The sequence below is a fragment of the Megachile rotundata genome, chromosome 9, assembly GCF_050947335.1.
Source record: "Megachile rotundata isolate GNS110a chromosome 9, iyMegRotu1, whole genome shotgun sequence".
Taxonomy (NCBI): domain Eukaryota; kingdom Metazoa; phylum Arthropoda; class Insecta; order Hymenoptera; family Megachilidae; genus Megachile; species Megachile rotundata.
In genome coordinates, this window is record NC_134991.1 from 15,355,798 (window position 1) to 15,377,341 (window position 21,544).

A 21,544-nucleotide genomic window follows, 5' to 3' on the forward strand; every position below is an offset into this window, starting at 1 on the left:
GGCCAATTTCGCGAACTTTGGGTTTCGAAAGAAATGCAGTTGCAATCTGAATAGAAACCTATCTTTCGTAATTGTTACTAATAAATTAACGACCTTTGTACCGACTTAGTCCGAACAGTTGTGAGAGGTTCTGAAAACAGAATGTCTTTGCGGAATTCTTTTCGAAAGAAATTTGAAGCACCAATAACGTAAGTAATTTTGTATCGCCTCGATAGCAGCTGTTCTTCGAGTCACCATTTGTATCGCAGAAACAACTCTGGAAACGTTTTCTCGTGTAATTGACCGTTTCTTGTGCACTGCATCGAGTAGTTCGCTTTAATAACGCGCTATCAATGGATCTATCAGCCGTGAAAGACCCTTGAGAACGTATAACGAAAGCATGCATATGCTCAACCGAGAATTTTCCTTCGGGCAGTGTTGGGATATTCGAATAGAATTTTATTTGTTATTCAGCATTCAATTTCTCTTCCTTACTCGCTCGACTATTATTCGTTTCGATTTTATATTTATCTCTCTCACAATAGATACTTATTAAATAAATTCCCGGTTACTCATTTGGACTCAGTGACATTGACCCTTCATAATTTCCCGCCCTCAGAACTGGCGAATATCAAGGTTCTGTATCCGACTTCGAATAATGAATAATTTAGCATTATTCAACGCTACCTTGAAAGTATGTGTGCAATAAGGGTACACGGTTGCTCCGACACGTAATATTGCCTAATATCGAAGCGAAACGATCCTCAAATAACATTCGCTGTCTCTCGTTCGTTATCAACGTTGACAAACACGAGATGTGTATTTTGTGCATACCGCGACAAATAACAGATTTTTTATTTCGTCGAAAAACACGGCACATTAGCAAATTTTTATCGAAGCAAACTTAGCCAAACATTTGTGGGATGAAATTTCGCACCAAAAAGGTGTGACATACCTCTTAATATTTTTTGGGGAAAATTTCATCGATGCGACATTCGCCTGTTAATTATCGCGTTCGAGTAACAAAGAATCCAGTTTTAATAACAAGGGAGACACCTATCCAGACCAGATAGGTTTTTTCCCTCGCGTCTCCAGTTTCCGCTTAATTGGCTGGTAATTAAAAATTGATACTCCGCGACTATCAGGTAGGTTGATAAGGCACAACGACCTTCTCGATACAACTGTTTTTTTCCATCTAACAGCTGCATATGCAAGAATTCGCGAAAAAAGCTGCGCAAACATAGATACAGCGTCTGCATGCGTGGACTTGAGTCATGATTTCTGAATAATCATCCAAGCCACTCTTTGTCTCGATTCGGTCGCTACAAAAGCACGTTGACGCCTTTGCGGTTCGAACTTACACCGATTCTTTGTAACTTCCTCTCCTTTTCTGCTAAAGTCACAATAATAAGTCGAATAAGCGACTTTCCTCGTTTCGAAGAATCCTTATCGCGAAACTTTCAATCGAATTGTTTCATCGAAACACGAGTTGCATCGTTTTCTATTCGTACCTATAATGTTAGAGATTAGTCTCGGCGTAGCTTTCCATCGCTTCGAGCACGGTTATTGATCAGCAATTGCGCAGCAATAAAGATCTACTGCGCAGAGAACGATGCAATTTGAAATACAACTTTCTCTTCAAACAATATTTTCTCACGGGACAAATATTTAACTGGTCTATTAAAATATTACAGTACATCGATAATTGATAATCTTAGTGTACGAATTAATTACTGTTAAGTTTTCCCAGTTTTTTATTTTTTTTTTTTTAATAGAGTTTGTTGCAATTCTTTCGGTAAACGCATGTATCAAAGCATGGAACCTCATACAGAATGGCATCATTAAACAGCTTTATTGTGCAGAATTATTCCCCTACCCTCGTCATAACTAAACGGGCGTTAGTCACGTTCATTAAGTATGTAACGGGTGGCCGGAGAGTTCGCGGAAACTGGAAACAAGATAAAGGACTTAAGGATTTAAGATTTCGCCGTCGAGGATTCGATTACACGAGCTCCGAGCCTCTCCGGTTTCGCTCGTCTTCGATTCTTTTCTCGTTACGCATACGAGAACTCTATTTTCGTTCCTAGTATTGCATACTGTCCCTTTGTTTTGCACTTTATGCGCCTAATCAACGCGTATTTCATCCGTAAATTGGTGAGCGCATGGGACTCTTTGTTCTAGCGTTAAATTGTCCTAAGGAATTGAACGAGGAAAGGAAATAAAGATGTATGTGTATCTGGCCTGTAACGAGAACGAATTGTAATTTAAAATTATCATAGAATTATCTTGTTCTTGCTGTATCTCAAATGCAATTTGTTCTTGCAAATTTGATGCGGAATGACGCGCCGTTATTTATAGGTCATGCGCCTAACTTTGGCAACCCTGTTTTCGTTATGTCTTTTTCGCACGAAATATGCGGTACAAAATACGAATTATTAATTAGTATTTGGTTAACTATATCTATATAATCTTTGTGATATTGAACGTCGACTTTTCATTACCTAATTTGAGAAATTGTTAGTTCATCAGTAATATATGTTCATAAAGTCTAAGCGGGTATAAATAATTATTATACTTCGCGCAATATAAAGTATAGGGAATGTTTTTGTCATAGTTATGCTAATGAATTCAACGATGTACAATGTACTTTGCTTTAAATAGATCTTTCCGCAATAACAACTTGTATTTAAAAATAATGTAATTAGCATAAAACGCAAATATCATAAAAATTTGTGTCGGAAATATAGGTTATTTTTATGGTTGCCTAGCCTGCTTCTCGATAGCGTTTGTAACTATATATAGCAGCAACAACGGTCTGCTATTTCTGTCATTAAATCTGTGATAAGAGAAAAGCTCATTTCTATTAAAAAAGTAATTATTTAAAAGATCTTGAATTATATTCTAATAATAAGGCTGTACATTTCACAGAAATTTTGAATTTTGAATTAGTACGGTGCTTTTGCCAACGTAACATTCAGTAATAAGAACTATCAAACAGTGTTAATTAGTACATATCAACATCGATTAAATAAAAGCAATAAAAAATCGAGTCGATCTTGATGTTCTGCTGGACTGACAATCATGACACGTTTGAGAGGCAGAGCCTCTTTAATGGTCATCATAATGATCAGTTTCACTCTGTTGATTGTGATTTATCACATTCTGAGTAACGAGGTCGAGGACATTACATCCAATAAATTAAATCCACGATTGAAGATTGAAGAAGTTTACCCATTGAGTGATCTTACAGAAAATCCTCGCAGTATTGCCAGAAAACAACGCATAGAGGCGCACATAATGGGAAAATTAAGAAACGGCGGTGGACAATTGTTCAGTGACTTCAATTATGGTAGATCCGATACACAAAATGTACCATTGTTCAAAGGACACAAAATTGTACATTTAGACCTAAAGGGTGCCCCTCCCAAAATAAGTTATTATAAGTATCTGTTTAGGTTGCTCAAAAGATTAGGTGCCACAGGTATACTTATAGAATACGAGGACATGTTTCCTTTTGATGGTAGGATACAAGATATCAGTGCAGGTAATTGTTATACTAAAAGAGACATCACAAATATTCAAGAGATAGCCAGGGAACACAAGCTCATTGTTATACCGCTGATTCAAACCTTTGGTCATATGGAATTTGTCCTTAAGTTAGAGAAGTATAAAGATTATAGAGAGGTGCCACAATATCCGCAAGCTGTATGTCCTACTTATAACAAGACTTTACCATTACTTTATGAAATGATAGATCAAGTAGTGGCTGCTCATCCTGATATTAAGCACTTACATATAGGAGCTGATGAGGTATACCACATAGGAGAATGTTCTAGGTGCTTAGATATAATGGTCAAAAGGAAATGGGGCAAAAAACAATTATTCTTGGATCATGTTTCAAAAGTAGTAAGATACATCAAAGACAAATATCCTGAACTGAGCATTCTCATGTGGGATGATGAATTCAGAGAAATTTCACCTCAAGAAATTATAGACAGAGGCTTGCATTTAATGGTGGAACCAGTTGTTTGGAAATACACTACTGATCCTGGAACATCCTTAACAGATCAGTTATGGGAAAGCTATGCATCAGTTTGGAAAGATATTTGGGTTGCTACAGCTTTCAAAGGTGCCACAGCACCGGACAGATATTATACGGATATTGCATACCACATGGAAAATCATCAACGTTGGTTGGAAATTATTAATAGATACTCTACTCAAATTACATTCAAAGGTGTTATTCTAACTGGCTGGCAAAGATACGATCATTTCAGTGTACTCTGCGAACTCTTACCTTCTGCTCTACCTTCTCTCGCTGTAAATTTAGCTATTCTTCAAGCTCCAGATTTAAGCGGATTTCCAGTAGAGGTGCCTACTGCCGTATTACAAGCACTGCAATGCGAAGGCATGATTTCATTGAGTATTCCAGAACCACAGTATGGTTGGACCAAATGCAGTTACAATGGTATATCAATTTACGCCGCCATTTTACGTCTTTACGCTTTGACACAAGAAGTTAATAAAATGGAACAGGACAATACCTTCAGGGGATGGTTGAAACCATATAATTTGAAGTATTCTTTCTCAAGTCCTAGTCACGTAAAGCGCGCAGTTGTCGATCTGGACAGACACAAAATGGAGATAATGTATATCGAGAAAGAAATGCGGACAGCGTTGGAAGAAATATATGACAATTACACGGTACAAGAATGGGTAGACACATACATTACTCCAATGAACGAGAAATTTATACAATTATGGGAAGCTAAAGAGAAAATTCTAGAAAAGAACGTGTGGCCAAGAAGACCACTAACAAAATCGGACTTATAGTAAAGTGAACATTTAAGTTAATAATTGATAGCTTCCATACAACATAATGAGAGACTGAAGACCATATTAGGGTAAAAAAGTAACGTATTAATTGAAATATTTAGATTTCTTGTTTCTTAAAAAGGCGAGTAATCGATGAGTGATCGATGTTGTATAAAATCTAGCAAAACTGTAATTTTTGCACCTCTCTATCTCGATTCAAACGGGTGTTCAAATTCTGTCGACTGCACCGTCCGCAAACGTACACGTATAAGCACGGTAGGCTTCTCCAGGATAAATGGCAAAGAGACCCCATCACTTGGTTTTTGAAATTCGAAAGTTTTCAAATTTTTAAACATTTAATCACTCAAAATTATAGGCAAGTGATGGGAGGCTCTTCTCTAGCCTTTATCCAAAGGAAACTTACTTTGCATCTGAGTGTAGTCTGATTCACTGTATTCAACGATAAGACTCAAATCGTTTAACGTACATGAAAGTCTTCAATAATTCGTGCACTTGAAACTGCAGTTTTCAATTAGCATTTCTGAAGAATGAATTTCAACTCCGAGCTTGTACATACAAATATGTGGGAAATAAGTAATCCAAGAGAATGAAGTGCTAATCGATAAATCGTAACGTCGTCTTGAAACGTATACTCTGTTTTTATGAATGCTCGTTTTCATAATTCATTGTTAAAAGTATTCGACTAACTTATTCGCTAATTTATTAACAATTTTTACCCTCTCCGAAGGCTTCCACATCGTCTTTTATTCGAAGCTGATTGTTCCAATAATGCGCACACATTGCGATCTTACCTGTTTTATACCTGTTACACGAAATGTTCTCTAGTTAAATTGCGTTTTGTTTTATACATATATTTATGTTTATGTGTATCGATTGCACGAATAGTGCCATTAATTAGATTTAACGAAACCAGTGACACAATTAATTTTATTCTGTCGTACTCAGAATGCGAGTAAAAATATGTTTATTGTTATAGTCTACTTAATTTTATGTTTAATTGAGAACCAAACGTTCGGTTCAGCTTGTGATTTCTATACAGATAATCGTTTTGCGAGCACTTATACGAATTTCAAGCCTCTAATACCGAGTTCTTGGCATGTACTCAATCTACAATGTATGTAAATTACTGAATGTATAATATCTATTATTGTAAAAGTATTTTTAACATTGATACATCGACCCATATTAACACAATCACGCTCGATTAGATTCTATCGACAAATAAATTTCTTTTTAAATCTCTCTGCGAAGACACAGTTTATCATTGGCCCCTCAATGTTATACAGGGTGTACTGCGTACAAAAATAAATCGAAAGTATGCAATAATATCACTTCGTATTTTCTACTCATTCTCTTACAATTGTATGAAAAATATTTTCTCAAACACTTTAGGGTGCAACGTAGGCTCTTCATTAAAAGTTTAGAACTCGGTGATATTCATTGCAATGCACACACTGCCGACTTCGAACCAGGTAAATGAGGGTAAAAAGGTATCTGATGTTTTTTCACGGGAATTCTCTTGACAACTTTGTGAACCGTGCTCATGTCAACCGTGTCACCTATCTCCGCTATGATTATTGGTTTGTGATACTCCTGATCCGTTTTCGTTAAGCGAACGCCCAATATCTGCGCTGCTAAAGTCACTATGCACAAAGATACCTGCAATTAAAGCGATTTATAAAAATAACGAGTTTGATCCTTTTGCTACGACGATCCTAAGAATACGTACAGCCTCGCCAGTCCTCGCGGACACATCGTGAGACGGGAATCCATTTTCCGCCGCGAATTTGTGCGTTCGATCCTTTTTCACCGATCTTTGATGCTCGACGTCACATTTATTTCCAACCACAGCCATCAGAGGAGCTTCCTCGTAATCGCTGCTCAGCTTCCTGATTTTGCTTATCCATTCTTCTAGAACTTCGAAGCTGAAACTGTTCGTGACGTCGTAGACTAGGAGTATGATCTAGAAAGAATCTTTGTGATAATCATTCGTGTTGTTTATTAGAGTTGTTGAAGAGTATGTTCTTACGTGAGCTCCGAAAAAGTACTTGTCCAGCATGTTCCCATGAAGAGCGAGACCGCCCACGTCCCACAAATGTAGATTTACATTCTTATAGTAACCGATACTGATGTTCTTCAGGAAGAAGTCGATTCCAGACGTTGGCGTGTACTGTCTGGTGAACTCGTTGTTGCAAAACTTCTGAGCGATGCTCGTCTAAACAGGGGTTCTTGAACTTCAGTTCTATCTAGAATCGCCTACTTAGTATGGTAGATATTACAGTAGACTTTCGTTATATTGTCACCTTCGTAGGATATGAAGACTCACGTCAAATATAAAGATTATAAAAAATATAAAAGAATATAAAATATAAAAAATTATATATCCAACAACATTTGTTCTAGCAACATGCAACATTTATTTATTCAAGAATAGCTCAGCCCTATATCTTCATTCGTGGCAACATCACGAGAGACTACTGTACCTCCTCTCCAATTAATAGGTTAATTAATCCGAAGACGGATCGAATCTCGCGCGTGTTCGCTAATTATTAGTGCAATCCCAATTTGCTCAACCTGTTGTTTTTTTAATTACAGAGCATAAAACTTTTGAAGAACTATAGCTGTAAATCGACTCGAGTCACGAATGTGTAATTTGAAGTAAAACTAAGTACACTGTGAGTTCTTCAGCGACGTAAACTCGTAGGTAGTCATTATCTTTAAAGGAAGCTAATGAACTATTTGGTAATACCGTGTTTTTGACACTCTCCACTGTGAGAAAAATGAATCGATAGACTTGGACATTTTAAATGTACAAATCAATATCTTTAGAAAAAATGAAGAAAATAAAAGACGCGATTAAACACTGAACCTTGCAAATGATGGACTTTTATGTATTATACAGGAGTCTAAATATGAAACTTTTTGGTTCACCATCCAGGTCACGTCACTCACTTTTCCGCTTCCGGAATCACCGACGAGAACGATCTTCAGTTTCTTGGCGATCAGTTCCTCTTCGGCTTCGGACATCGAGGAAGATCGGTACGGGAGATAGAAGGTACAAGATACAAAAGTTACGGGAAATCATGCGAAAAGTCGTGACGGTGACGGCGGTTGTCCGTCGACTATAATACAACATAAACGAAGGGTCTGGCATGTGGAGAGAATGAAATCGAGCGAATCGACCGACCACCAGCTGTGGCCAGTGCGACGTCGTCGTCGTCGGCTGCATGAATAAATTAGCGAATAATCGATAAAACTACGAACGCCATTGTGCGTGCCGCTACCTTGTCGATATTGCGCCTGAAAAACGATTTCACGACAGCGTTTCCTTCGCGTGTTCCGAATACAGAAAGGTAATGACACGATTAACCAAGAAATACATTTCACTATTATGATGAATTAACTCGTCCTTAATTAAGGTTTCAATGACAAATCTCAGATTTCGTAAAAATGTCAAGATTGTTATTTGTCGAGTGAACATTCGAGATTTAATAAATTGTTACAGTTTGCAAACTGGTCTATGTACATGATCGAACGTATCGTAAAAAAATATGTATCTGACATTTTGCGCGTTTTTTCTTATAATAATATGTGGAATAAATAATTGAGTCGATTCCCTGTTTGGTCAATAGCAACTGTGATCCATCGTCTGCAACACAGATTAATTATTAAACAATGCTCTTCAATTAAATTTATTCTATAACTTCTCTTACCTGTTTGGTATCATCGATCGCCACGGTGACTCGTCGATCCTATGGAACAAAACTTACGCATAAATCCCTCCCGCGTATAAATGTAATTATAAATAATATTAATTAAAAATTAGATCCTTGTAATTGGCTAAGAGGTAGTAATTCGACACGCGGCAGCATGTCGTCGTTCGAACGACCGTCAGTCTGTCGGCACGCTCGAAATTCGCTTTAACTATTTCATAATATCTTCCATCACTGTAACAAAATTTCATAATCACACGCAATGTTCCTGCTAATGCTTTTTATTACGAACTTACCTCAAACTTAGACAGCGTAATTTGATACACTTGACGCGAAGAATGTCTATCGCTTTTTGACTCTTGTCGGAGAACCTCAAGTTCTCTGGGTCCCAACGTAACTCCAAACGTTCTAAGTTTGGACAGTTATTCGCTATTCCGTCCATCAATTGATCCACGTGGATATTTACTCCCAATCTCTCTTGTGTTCCCATTACGAGAATTCTAAAGTGCATAAACTTTTTAATTTTAATTCATTGTTTATACTTGCTAGAACAGTGATGGTTTATGGTTCTACAAACCTAAATCTTAGGTTTTATGACAATTAAATTATAGCAGCTACATCACTGTTCTACATAATGTACCACCAAGAGTCGCCTTTCCAAGTAATTTTTTAAGGAACATTTCACAGCAACATCTTGGTGCATCTTGAAATATATCTTACTTGGCGTTAGTTAATATCGGCAAGACGCTCTGCCATAACTGATCGGTGATGTGAGGCATGCCGGACAAAGCTAGTCCCCACAGTTGATGACCGTATCTGGACAAAAATTTATGTAGGGCATCGTCAGTCAGATTGTCGGAACTGTCCAAGTCCAAGGCAATCAGGTTCCGCGGATTGCCAAGTTCAGCCCAGGCTTTCAGCACGCTGTCATTGAAGCCGTTCAACTGGCCTGCGCTCAGGAAACGAAGACCTGGAATTCTGGTCAGCATATCGATCAGGCAGTCCGTGGATAAATCCGTGGCAGTGACGTCCAATTCCTGGATATTCGACTTCTCCCATTCTACCTGCATCACGTAGTCGCTTTGAAGATCTGCAACACGTTCAGAATATTTTTCATGGATTCAAATAATAGAGAGACAATTATGTGTAACGATAGGTACTTGTTCCTTGCATCAGTAGACACTTTAATCGTCTGCTTCTCTGGAACAGGGTCTTCATCGTCGAACCAGTGACTTTGGCACAGAAGTTCACGGCCAGACACTCCAGCTGGATGCAATTCGAGGAGAACGCGTCGATATGCGAGTCGTCCACGAAGTTGATACCGTATAAGTTGATCACCCTTAAATTTGGGGTCGCTGACTTTAGTTTGTGCACGTTTATCACTTCGTAGATTTCTTCTTCCTCTTCTTCTACCTTCTCGTATGTTCCTGCAATTATTTACATTTTATTGCTTGATCTGTTAACTCATCTACTTGAAGTGTTAGTTCACGCAGGTACTTTTCGTCCGATATTACACAGGTGGTTCTCAAAAAGTTCATACATTTTCAACAGGCAAAGTGTTAAGAGAACTTAGAAGGATATTTTAAGAATTAAATACGAACCTATCAAATGAAGAATCTCCAAACCATTAATGAAGTTATAAATCTTTCTCATGAAGCCCTCCATGAAGATCACCTCCGACAGGCAGATACACATGTACTTGAGTTTAGTAGGAAACGCCTGCATTTCCGAGAAATCGTGCAGCTGCATCGCGGTGGAGAAGTCGAGGAGCATGTGGGTCAGGTTTGGACACTTGTTCGCCAACTCGTGCAGCACCGTATGAGTAATCAACTCAATGGGTAGTTCGATGTACCTCAACGACGCTCCGAAACGTGTGCTAGTGTACAACAAATTAATTCCCTGATTTTTTGTTCGTTGTTCTTGGCAAGTGAGACGTTTCGACATATTTCGGTAACAAGAATTGCCTGCCAACATTCTTTTTCTCTACCTGATCAAGTGCAGTAGGTTGTCTAGGGAATTCACGTGCAGTCCACTGATTTCTGGTCGTAGGGATACGTGTTTCCATAAACGGGTGTCGTAGGCGATTTGACGCCACCTTTTGCACACACGTGCCACCCTGCATATCTCGCGATGGGACAGGTAGCTGAAGACGTTCAGAAGCACCTTATCTGGCAATTTTTCTATCGTCTGGAAGAGCAAAGAGGAGAGTTAGGCTATTGACGTAACTGGGTTTTCGGTTACAAATATTTGGGGTTGGAAATTTGGGAATTTGGGGATTTGAGGAATTGGGAACTTGAGAATTTGGGGATTTGAGGAATTGGGAACTTGAGAGTTTGGGGATTTGAGGGATTGGGAACTTGAGAATTTGGGAATTTCAGGAATTGGGAACTTGAGAGTTTGGGGATTTGAGGAATTAGGAAGTTGAGAGTTTGGGGATTTGAGGAATTGGGAACTTGAGAATTTGGGGATTTGAGGGATTGGGAACTTGAGAATTTGGGGATTTGAGGGATTGGGAACTTGAGAGTTTGGGGATTTGAGGAATTGGAAACTTGAGAGTTTGGGGATTTGAGAAATTAGGAACTTGAGAGTTTGGGAATTTCAGGAATTGGGAACTTGAGAGTTTGGGGATTTGAGAAATTGGGAACTTGAGAGTTTGGGGACTTGAGGAATTAGGAACTTGTGAGTTTGGGGACTTCAGGAATTGGAAACTTGAGAGTTTGGGGATTTGAGGAATTGGAAACTTGAGAGTTTGGGGATTTGAGAAATTGGGAACTTGAGAGTTTGGGAATTTCAGGAATTGGGAACTTGAGAGTTTGGGGACTTGAGGAATTAGGAACTTGTGAGTTTGGGGACTTCAGGAATTGGAAACTTGAGAGTTTGGGGATTTGAGAAATTGGAAACTTGAGAGTTTGGGGATTTGAGGAATTGGAAACTTGAGAGTTTGGGAATTTGAGGAATTAGGAACTTGAGAATTTAGGAATTTGAGGAATTGGGAACTTGAGAATTTAGGAATTTGAGGAATTGGGAACTTGACTGATTGATTGATTACTGTTGTGGGCGTCGACTACTGTGGTCATTAGCCATTGGGAACTTGAGAATTCAGGAATTTGAGGAATTGGAGCTTTACAAATTAAGTTTCAAGATTTGGAAATTCGAGAATATCAGCTCTCCGAGACTCAAAATTTGTGAATCGGGAATTTAGGCCACTTCCATCCTCGAAATAATTAAGATTTCTGTCTAGGGATAGCACAGCCCTTCAATCACTGAGACGCAAACTCGTTCTCTCTAAAAGTCCATATACACTTACTGTCCCCGCAAAACGACTTTTAACGACACCGCCTTCAGAAACGAACATCTGAGACGTTTCCACGGCAATCTGACCCCAGACATCGACACCTCCGAGATCCATCTTGCTATTTTCTCAAAATCTGCACTAATAATTTTTTACAGAAGCCACTAATCGCGTTTCGATCGTTCGATTGTCCGATCGAGGAAGGTCCACGGTACCACGGTCTACGAAATTTTCAATCCAACGCGACGCGGGTAAATTTGCACGAGAAAGGGTTAACGAATAAAATAATTGCAACTTGCGAGTGTAGTTCGCGAAAATCGCGTCGAACGTCGGAATTTGAGAAACCAGAAATTCTAAGTCTTCACGGGATTTCTAATCGGATCACGCATGCGCGTCGTCCTAAATATAAGACTTGGAAGACCCGTCTGCACTTTAATTTTAAACTCGTCACCCGCAGCCAAGGTGCATTTCCTTGTGTTTTCCCCGTGAAACGTCAAATCCGGGTTTATAAAACACTTCGACTGCCATTGTTTGCGTTCAATTCATTTTTTCAATAACCATTTTGTTTCATTCGGTTGGTTCTGAGATTAAAACTTTTAAAATGTTCACTCGTGAAGAGTAATACGAAATGAGATACATAACTTCATGAAACGTTTAAAATTGCAAATAAATTCATAAAATTAACATGTAAATTAGCGGAAAGTAATATGTCGTTCAGAAAGTATAATTTAACGAGATGTTAATGTCGCTAATATCACTTTAATCGATTTGTAAAACATTTAATTATGGAAGTATTTAAAATGTAAATTAGTGAATAATAATGTGGTAAATGTTTGAATGAATGAGAGGCGTAATTTTAACATCGCTTTTGGAAGTACGAAGTATTAATCAGAGAGGTTTGTCAAATTCTCAGGGAACCGCGGTTTCTAAAAATTTGCCAAAATGTTGGGCTTGATTTAAGACTTGGAACTTATCCGACACGAGACCGTCGACAAGATACACTCATGCACGTGGAACTTACATGAAAATACATGTACTACAACAATCCTGTTTTTTCAATAAGAGCAACTTTTTTTTCGGTACAATCGGAGATAATATCGAGTGGCTGAATCACACAGCAAGATGTGTAACATCTAATCACATAAACAATTAACCACATACCGTTTTCAGGATCTTATCGCAAAAAGAGATCACGAGTGTTTCAATAACAAATACGTCACGTAAATCGATAACATCATTTACATAATTCCTACAAATTTCCAGTCGAAATTTTGCAACAATTGCAGCAATACTGGAAATGTGATTACACTCGATTGACGTGATTGAAGGTTTTCGTGAATCTGTTGTGCAATAATCGTAAATCGATTAAAACTCGATAAATATCGGTTCTTTTTTTTATTGACAACTTTCCAAAATTCGTTCTACAATTTTAATTAAAATTTTGGATAAATAGATCCATCGTTGTCTATCTTGGTATATTATCTTAAAGTACGCAAATTGCCCTTTCTCATTTATTTTAGCAAACAGTGATACTTACAGCAAAAAGATTAAAGTACCACAAACTAGAAGAACATGCAGTTTAATCTTGATGTTTTATTTTAATTAAATAATTACCGCTTTGGACACAATCTTTTTCCGATAAATATTAGCACCTAGATCCTCCCTAGATATAGCACTGGTCGCGTGTTCAACGTTCAACTGATGCCACGTACTCATCATCGAACTTTCAGTTTCAAACTTATTAATCCAGGAAGATTCAGTCGAAGAATCAAACCCCCATGAAAATCATTTCACAAACGAAGCTGATCAAACTGTAAACCAATTTGTTAGAAGGCTGCCGATTGACTGGTCCATACTTGGATACACTTCGAACGGCGTCTAGCTTAATTAGTTATAAATAAAAACAAGCAGTCAGTCAGGCAAGCAGACGAGACAAGAATAGGTAAGACCCCATTATTGGTTCCTAGCGACGAGAAAATAATTCTAAGGCCTATCGACAATAAATAAACTTAATTTTCGAGGCAAACATCAGGGGAAAAATTAATATTAATAACCGACTCGATGTTTTACCGTGTTTGGACGTCTTATGATCTCCGTATTATCATCGTCAAAATTGTTGAGTTGCTGAAGAGCCGCTTCCACGCTCAGGACGTTCCAATTGGACATTCTTCGCAAGTCCATGATGAAGATAAAATCGTCGATCGAGAACGGAGTTAAACATCAGTGAATTAAACATGGAGCATCATCGACATACGTATCCTTTATTTTTGCAAGTTTCAACACTCGGACGTTCACGATTTGTTTAACCAAAATGTTATTAGACACACTCTCACGATATTGATATTTTAGTCAGCTATGCAAACTGCACGAAGAGATTTCACACGATGATTCATTTTTTATACCAGGTAAAAAGGCACCACACGAAAACTAGGATTGCATAGGTTCTTCATTTTTTTTTTAGTGGAAACTTGAAATTTTTTGTGGTACAAAAAGTTACTTGTAAACGTTTAGAAAAATTGAATCGACGTTTCAATGTTACGTAATTGATTCAAATCCTTTTTAAGATCAAATGCTTTCTTGAAATGAATTTTTTGTTCAATTTGGAACGTATGCAACCGTGGATGTTCGTGAAAAAATGAACCTACTCGACCATCGTGATGTTCTTGTGCTTAGCACCTTACGTTCTGGGTCGGAGGTGAAAAATGTAACTAAAATAATCTTAACTTTCTGTCGTTCCTTAAAATAGAATCGCTGGAGTGCTCTGCTACGCAAGGATGCACAGCCAACAGAGAGCCGTCACGTATTGCGGGACTTTTCGAAAATTTAATAAGAAAAAATGCGTTCGATCGCGTTTCTAATTGCTGACACTGTCTTTATACTTTGATTAACGCTTTGGAGGCCATCGTTACTTATTTTGGTGTTCATTCTTTCCCCTTATTTTCAGGTGCTGATTACAGTTTGAAAATTATTCATTTTTTATTGTGCAAATCAAATGGTCAAATGTGTTAATAGCTCATTTTATAAATACAACGGTGACATTATAGCACGCGTCGATACACGTGGAATTATAATTCGAGATCGTACAAGAATTTATCGCGTGGTGATCTAATACGTTTCGTTCTAATGAGTGGAATTATAACGCGTGGCGATAGGACACGTGGCAATGTAATGCACGGCAATATAATACATTTGGAACCAATGCGTGGAATTATAACGCGTGGCGATACAACACGTGGTAATTTAATGCACGGTAATATAACACACGGCAATGTAACGCGTGGAATTATAACGCGTGGCGATACAACATATGGTAATCTAATGCACGGTAATATAACACACGGCAATGTAATGCGTGGAATTATAACGCGTGGCGATACAACACGCAGTAACCTAACGCACGACAATATAACACATGGTAAACCAATGTAATGCTTTACAATAGAATGTGAAATGCGATTTGAACAAATAAAATTTGAACATCAAAGGTTTTGAGCAATTTTTACTTTCTATTCATCTTTGACAATAAACTTTCCGGAGATGATAAACGCCAAGTAAGCGTGACAGTTGTAGAATATCCTTTTGATTGCAGGCCAAATAGGTACCATTTGGCTCGGCGCCATTAGCAATTTGATTAATTAAGGCCGCAGATAATACAGGTGCGAACGACGAAGACGTACAGGATCATGTACGATGTAAATTTACTATATACGGTTTGTTTATGACTTGTTACATTTTTTCGTAGTCTGGGAAGAAATTCTTCAAGCTCACTGATAATCTTATCAAAATTCGAGTAGTAATTATAAGTTAATTTCTTGGTGGTACACGGTATCAGTTAAGTTATCAAACTGGGGGGTAATGATTCAGTTATTTAATTTATTTATTTCCAAGTATCTCATTGCAAAAAATAAGATATGTTTCTTATAATAAATACTTAGTATATTAAATGTCTATAAAAGATTCTTAATTATTTATGTTGCACTTGTGCCAAGGTATCAGCATCAATCTGTCACATAGTAACTGATAAGGCTAAAAATATTGCACAAACTATTTTGTGTGTACTTATTAATTTTATATCAGCCCGCGTTTTAGACGTAGCACCACTGTCGCCATCTAGTAGCAAGCGCCAAAATTAATGAAAGAAAAATTACCTTTTTTTTTTAAAAAAAACAAGGTAATTTTGAGTGCTGCTCAGATTCTACAATTTTATTTTCACTCAAATAATCCCACCGTTTAAAAAAAAATAGAATTTTTTATCAGTTTGTCGCTTCCCATTAGGTGGCGCCAATGATCCAGTTTTTAAACTTGCGTCGACAAAATTAATAAACATATAAATATCGCACAATATTTTCAGCGTATTAACTTCATTTTTATCTATAGTTCTGAGTAATTTCTTCGCAAATTAGTTAGTTGTAAATTGTACACTATATCACTTAGTGATGATTGTTAGTTGTAAGAAAAATAATTAAAAGAATTCGTATCTTCAGTATCTTGGTCCAATAGAGAAGCCTCTTCAAAGAATACAGTTCATTTCACTCTGAATAGACTTGCATCACACAATTATCTTTATAATTTTCAATCCCTTCACAATGGTCGGTAATATTTTTTTATCTTTGCCAACAAGATATATTAACAGATAATACACAGAAGTGTCGCGATAAAAATGCTAAATCTCGCTGCAAATGAATCGCATATCGTTGAAATTTATTATGTACAAAATTAAAATTTAACTTCATCGAAAAAAATATATTCATTAACATTCAAATAATTTTTACTTACAAAATCTACTTACAAAGGTAGAGAATAAATAAAAAGCTTGCAAAAAAGCACAGTAGCGCCTCTATCGATTTCAGCGCTCGGTAACAATTGAATCGAAGTTGAAATTTCTTTCTATTTATAACTTCTTTGTTCGCTTCTAATATCTCTATTCTTATCTGATACTCGAAAGCAATTGATTCTTGTATGAAAATTATTTTTGATTCGTTCTCTGTTTTCTCCCGCTTTTATCATTCGGTCTGTATTTTTCCCTGTCATCCACAATTCCACTTTTCACTTACATGTGCAGCAACCTGACGGAGCGCTTCGGTAGCTATAAAAAGGGATCGCCATGGTAGTAACGCGCATTAACCGTTGCGTCGATGTGCTGATCGTGTGAGATTGCATGCTGTTTCTTAACCAAAAAGTCAAGCGAAACATTCAAGAAAGTAAACGCAACGCGTCTCTGATCGTTGATCAGTGTACTCTACACTTGTTCGCACGAAAACACGTCGAATCCAAAACGTACATAACCAAGAATAGACGAAGAACGCAAACCGAGGAGATCCGGAACGACTTGAAGTACGTTCTGTGTCGTTGTGCAATCGTGTTTATCATTTGTGGCGGGTAAAAGTGACCGCAATATATTCACGAAAAAAGTGTACAAATTCGTTAATAATCAACGATACGAAGGAAAAAACCGGCTGATGATTCGAGGAACGAACGTCACTGACAATTGTGTTCTTATCTCGATGGTATGAGATACTATCGCGTCGAATGACCAGCAGAAGTTTAACGGTAAAAAATCACAACAGTAACAGTATAAAAGACGGAAAAACGATTGAAACACAATTAGATTTGATCTCGTGCCGTTACAATTATTTTAGCACGTTTATTGTCAATGATCTGATCTTGGCATTCTTGTATCTTGCATTGCCACGGTATGAAATAACAAAAGGCTTGATTTGATCGACGAAACCGACAACGGTAGAGGCGGCGACCGTCTGATTTGTAGCGTCCGTACTCAATCCTCAGTGTAGGTTAGTCGGGCGCTCGGTTTGTCGTCTCGACGATTTCCCAAACGCTCATTCTTAGTATCAGTATTTTTCTCGTGATAAACGAGATCATTATCTCTGAAAAGTTTGACCTGCGTAAGTGCCATTTCTGTATTACTAACCAGGATTAAGATACAATTGTACCTTCGGAGTTCCGATACCAACGAGGGGTTGTCTTAAGATAAACAAACTGTGACTAAATATAATAGGGACTAATAGTGACTGTACGGTCATTGCATCCGTACCAATCTCGTAAAGAGCACCAATATACTTTGAGAAGATTATCGGGAAAAGGACCGAAGCGCTTAATTTTTGACAAGCGAAAGTGTTCGATAAGCAACGCACAAACATGGCGGCAAACATGTGCACTCAACAGAATTGTACCGACTCCTTCGAATTTCTATATGAAATGATCACGGAGGACATGTGGACACCATGGGAAACCACGATACAATATCTTGAACAAACTCCGTGGCTGTTTTCTTTGATCGGTAGTACTATGATCGGATTAACTGGCATCTTCCCTCTGCTGGTCATCCCCAATATCGAGGAAGGCGCCAATTTAAAAACAGGAGGTAATGCTTTTTCTTTAAATCAGCATTTGAAATCTTCATCATTGTGTCATTGTTGTTGTCATCTTTTCGTTAGCGTGAGTCTGTACCGTACATGTGTATGTCTACTGCGAAGAAACTCGAAGATTTTCAGAGGGAGGTTATGTATACATTTTAAGGCGCACGCGGGAAATATGTAACCCACTATAGGTTAGTACTGGTGACCTGTGTGGCCACGTGCGAATTAGGATGTTTTAGCGAAGGAGAAACGTAAGGAAAGGACTTCCTGCTATGCGGATTATATGTTCGTATTCTTTATGCGCAAGAATTCTGCAAGACAAAGGAAAATGGCGGACCTCTCTCTACCTTGTCTTTTAATCAAGAGAAGTCTAAATCAAGCTTTATATCATCATGCGAAGTACATACTAGTACACGATACATCGCTAGCATAACATGGCCGTGCTTTGTGTTGCCACATATTATATTACCGTTTTGCAATATCTCTATGCGTTATATAGTGAAACTATAGGATAGACCTCCTACTATATCGCCATTTTCTCCGGGATTTTGAACAGTATCCGGTAATCTAATCTCGTACTAATTTTAGTTTGTTCCGTCCGATCGGTTACTTAACCAACCATTAATCAATACACCTTTTCAATTTGTTTGTACGGAACGTAGATAACGTTTGATGAAATTTTGTTTCTATCCTTTGACACGATCGAAAGATAAAAATAAAATTAATTTTCTATACGTACTGTACAAAATTATGTCAGTCAGTCTGAACACTAATAGTTGTCTTGTAAAACCGTGTTTCCTTGACGATAAGTACACGATAACAGTCGATGATCACTTGTACCAATAGTAAATCGTTTTCGACTACAATTATCTGAGTCCCGATTTCTTCGTTTACCGGGACACTTCATTGAATTAATTTCTGTATTGATTTAATTAATACCATGCAATTTATACGTTTATCAGACGATGCTTATCTTGCGCAGCTACTGTTCCGTGCAAAGGCGTTTTCAAATTTAGCGTTATCGTTAAAATCGATGTAGTTGACTTGCGGATTCTACGCAAAAGTTTCACCGAAATGCGACGTAAATATTTGCACGAAGGGGTTCGCTATGATTTCCGAGACTGAGGTCATGGATTATCGACGCTTCGTATTCTTAGTTTCCAAGAAAGTAATTAACATTGATAATTCTTTCAAATAATGCGGCGATTGCAAAAATTATTCACGATTTTCCTCGTTGAATTTTATATCTCGTAGATTAAAGTTCTGCGTTAACCTTTGTCGCAAAAAACTCGATGTGGAATAACTATGTTCGATAAAATTTCAAAGAAACCGGTGCATTTTAATTGCTCCAATAGAAGTATTCATAGTTCTGTTCTTTTATTCCTCAAATAACTTAAGAGTTTACTTTAATACCGAATTAATGCGGATCAATATTTCTGAACAATGTTTACATTTCCATGGAGATTATATAACGTTACAGATTTACTTCGTATTGATTTTCGATTGGAGTTAGTCTTTTTACACTGTTATTTATTCAGCTGGAACCAATTAATTATTAAACGACTTAATAAACTCGCACTAGCGTAGCGAACCTTTTACAATAGAGATCAAATATTTTATCACTGTAAAATTTCAGTAAAAATAACAGTTATTAATGCGAATTTAATTGCCAGCAAATTATTTTCGTCGCTCGTGGAAATTTTATTACTAGATGTTATCATATCCGCTCGTGATTTCATTACGTCGAACCAGTTATTCGGTAAAGGGACAAAAAAGTGTTTCAGTTATTGCATGTGACTTTTTGTCGCTACGTACGTTCACGGTAACCTCGTTTAAAATTGTAACAAGAAACAGCGTTTGCGAATCAAAATTAAACCATCCTGGACCCACCGGGTTCTTATTGCTTGTTCAGTGTTACACTGCATGGTAGAATTCCCTAAGGAAAATGGCGACGTAGGGTCTCACTATTCACTGATTTTTAGATGATAAGTTTTTACTTATTTTTGAATCTGCAAGTTGGGTTAGAAATGCAAAAATTTGGGAGACAAATTGTGAATTTGAGAATCTGCAGTTAATTTATTGTTATAAATGTAGCGAGAAAACATTGCATATGAAATATTGCGTTAACGCAACAGCGTTCCATAAATGGGTTAAACTGTCCATTTTTAGAAATGAACGTCGTTGCGTTGGCCAGTGTTGCGGTTCACTTGCTCATTCTTCTTGATGGTTTCGCGATTTCGTGCACGCGAAATTATACGCGGTACCGTGAACGAGATAAAAATAATGGCACGTTGTTACGTCAGGTAGGATCCACCGGCGCTTTAAAAGAAACGCGTTTGGCCCATATGGGACCAATTCTGCTGCGCACATTGTTCATCGTGATGCGTCGTGCCAGCGTCTTCTCCCGAAGTGTAATCTTGTCTCTTAGCGGGAAACATTTCGAATCGAGCCAGAATATTTACGACGATGTTTATTGCATATGCGAAGAAAAGACTGAAACGTAAAAGGTCCTGGAAAATTAATTTCTTGGCAAAACTACTATGCATATTTTTTAATATTTGTCACAAATTGATCAGAAGTCGTCAGGTTTTGGAAACTAAGGTTCGATTAACTTTCGAGTTAGGTTTTAAGATAGTTTGCTCCGATGTATGCATGTACAAATATTCTCTCTGGTCGTCACATTAGTTATCGTTCGTGTATAGTTTTCTGGTCAACCATTTTCAAAAGTTAGCATCCGATATTGTAAATATTCGAGACAGTCACAATTTTAATTGGTTTTGCATAGTGTCAATTGATTGTGTCGATAGATTATGCGATCAGCTGTCTAACGAGCAAAGGTGATGCATTCATTTCGAATATAATTAACAGCAATGCTATTTTTCTCTCATTGTTGATTGCATTCGACACGAATGTCTTGAACACGACCAAAACTACAAGATCCACTGCGCGAATCGTGTTAGAATTCGTGATTCGCGTTAATTCGTGACACATTGTTCCACGTCAACGTGATTGCAAGGTCGTGCAACTAGTTCCTAAGCGTGTAACGTCAATGTACTGAAACTTCTAGAAGAAAGGAACAGCTATTTTTTATGTACTCTGATCACGAACGAGAAATTCTGATCCTCATTTTGGCCCAATTTGTCTCATCGAATGTTCTCCTTCGTTTGGAGAAATTGGTCTTGAATTGTACTAGAATCAGGTGTATTCTCATGTAAATTACACATTTTTTGTATTGCGTTTTCCGAAGGTGTGAACGTTTGACTCCACGCGCGATGTCCACGTGTATAGTATGCCACAGGGAAACTCGAAGGTCGTGGAACTTGTTGGACACAATGGAGAATACGAAT

The 21,544-nt window shown here is 37.6% G+C and overlaps 4 protein-coding genes and 1 long non-coding RNA gene across 11 annotated transcripts in view; 3 read left to right on the forward strand and 2 right to left on the reverse strand.

Annotated features, from left to right (window-relative positions):
* LOC143265132 (uncharacterized) lies at positions 1–8,428 on the forward strand. The gene is made up of 2 exons (XR_013039299.1): positions 1–188; positions 7,754–8,428. It is a non-coding gene; the product is annotated as an uncharacterized LOC143265132 (long non-coding RNA).
* LOC100882587 (hexosaminidase D) lies at positions 3,061–6,141 on the forward strand. The gene has a single exon (XM_003703671.3). It carries the CDS (start codon positions 3,061–3,063, stop codon positions 4,810–4,812), a length of 1,752 nt encoding a protein of 583 aa, XP_003703719.2. The 3' UTR covers positions 4,813–6,141.
* On the reverse strand, positions 6,132–7,909 carry LOC100882184 (ras-related protein Rab-28). The gene is made up of 4 exons (XM_012286316.2): positions 7,768–7,909; positions 6,845–7,030; positions 6,545–6,778; positions 6,132–6,474 (listed from the first exon to the last, which is right to left on the reverse strand). The coding sequence occupies exons 1-4, from the start codon at positions 7,840–7,842 to the stop codon at positions 6,253–6,255; spliced, it is 717 nt and encodes a 238-aa protein (XP_012141706.2). The 5' UTR covers positions 7,843–7,909; the 3' UTR covers positions 6,132–6,252.
* FipoQ (F-box/LRR-repeat protein FipoQ) lies at positions 8,256–19,537 on the reverse strand. Of its 6 annotated transcripts, none has more exons than XM_076535345.1 (9): positions 18,937–19,537; positions 13,891–13,987; positions 10,516–10,715; positions 10,130–10,404; positions 9,689–9,955; positions 9,249–9,618; positions 8,825–9,028; positions 8,529–8,762; positions 8,256–8,464 (listed from the first exon to the last, which is right to left on the reverse strand). In XM_076535345.1, the coding sequence occupies exons 2-8, from the start codon at positions 13,984–13,986 to the stop codon at positions 8,627–8,629; spliced, it is 1,548 nt and encodes a 515-aa protein (XP_076391460.1). In that variant the 5' UTR covers position 13,987; positions 18,937–19,537; the 3' UTR covers positions 8,256–8,464; positions 8,529–8,626. The 6 variants fall into 6 exon arrangements, with proteins under 6 accessions (XP_076391460.1, XP_076391457.1, XP_076391458.1 ...); XM_076535342.1 differs by lacking the exon at positions 18,937–19,537 and adding an exon at positions 14,466–14,499 and having other exon boundaries at positions 13,891–14,182; XM_076535343.1 differs by lacking the exon at positions 18,937–19,537 and adding an exon at positions 14,466–14,488.
* Zip99C (Zinc transporter Zip99C) overlaps positions 16,913–21,544 on the forward strand; it is a 14,377-nt gene continuing 9,745 nt past the window's right edge. Inside the window, exon 1 of one of the 2 annotated variants that reach the window (XM_012286315.2) lies at positions 16,913–18,202. In XM_012286315.2, the coding sequence (XP_012141705.2) occupies positions 17,977–18,202 (226 nt within the window). In that variant the 5' untranslated portion in view covers positions 16,913–17,976. The remainder of the gene's footprint in view (positions 18,203–21,544) is intronic. The other variant, XM_012286314.2, reaches the window with a different exon arrangement.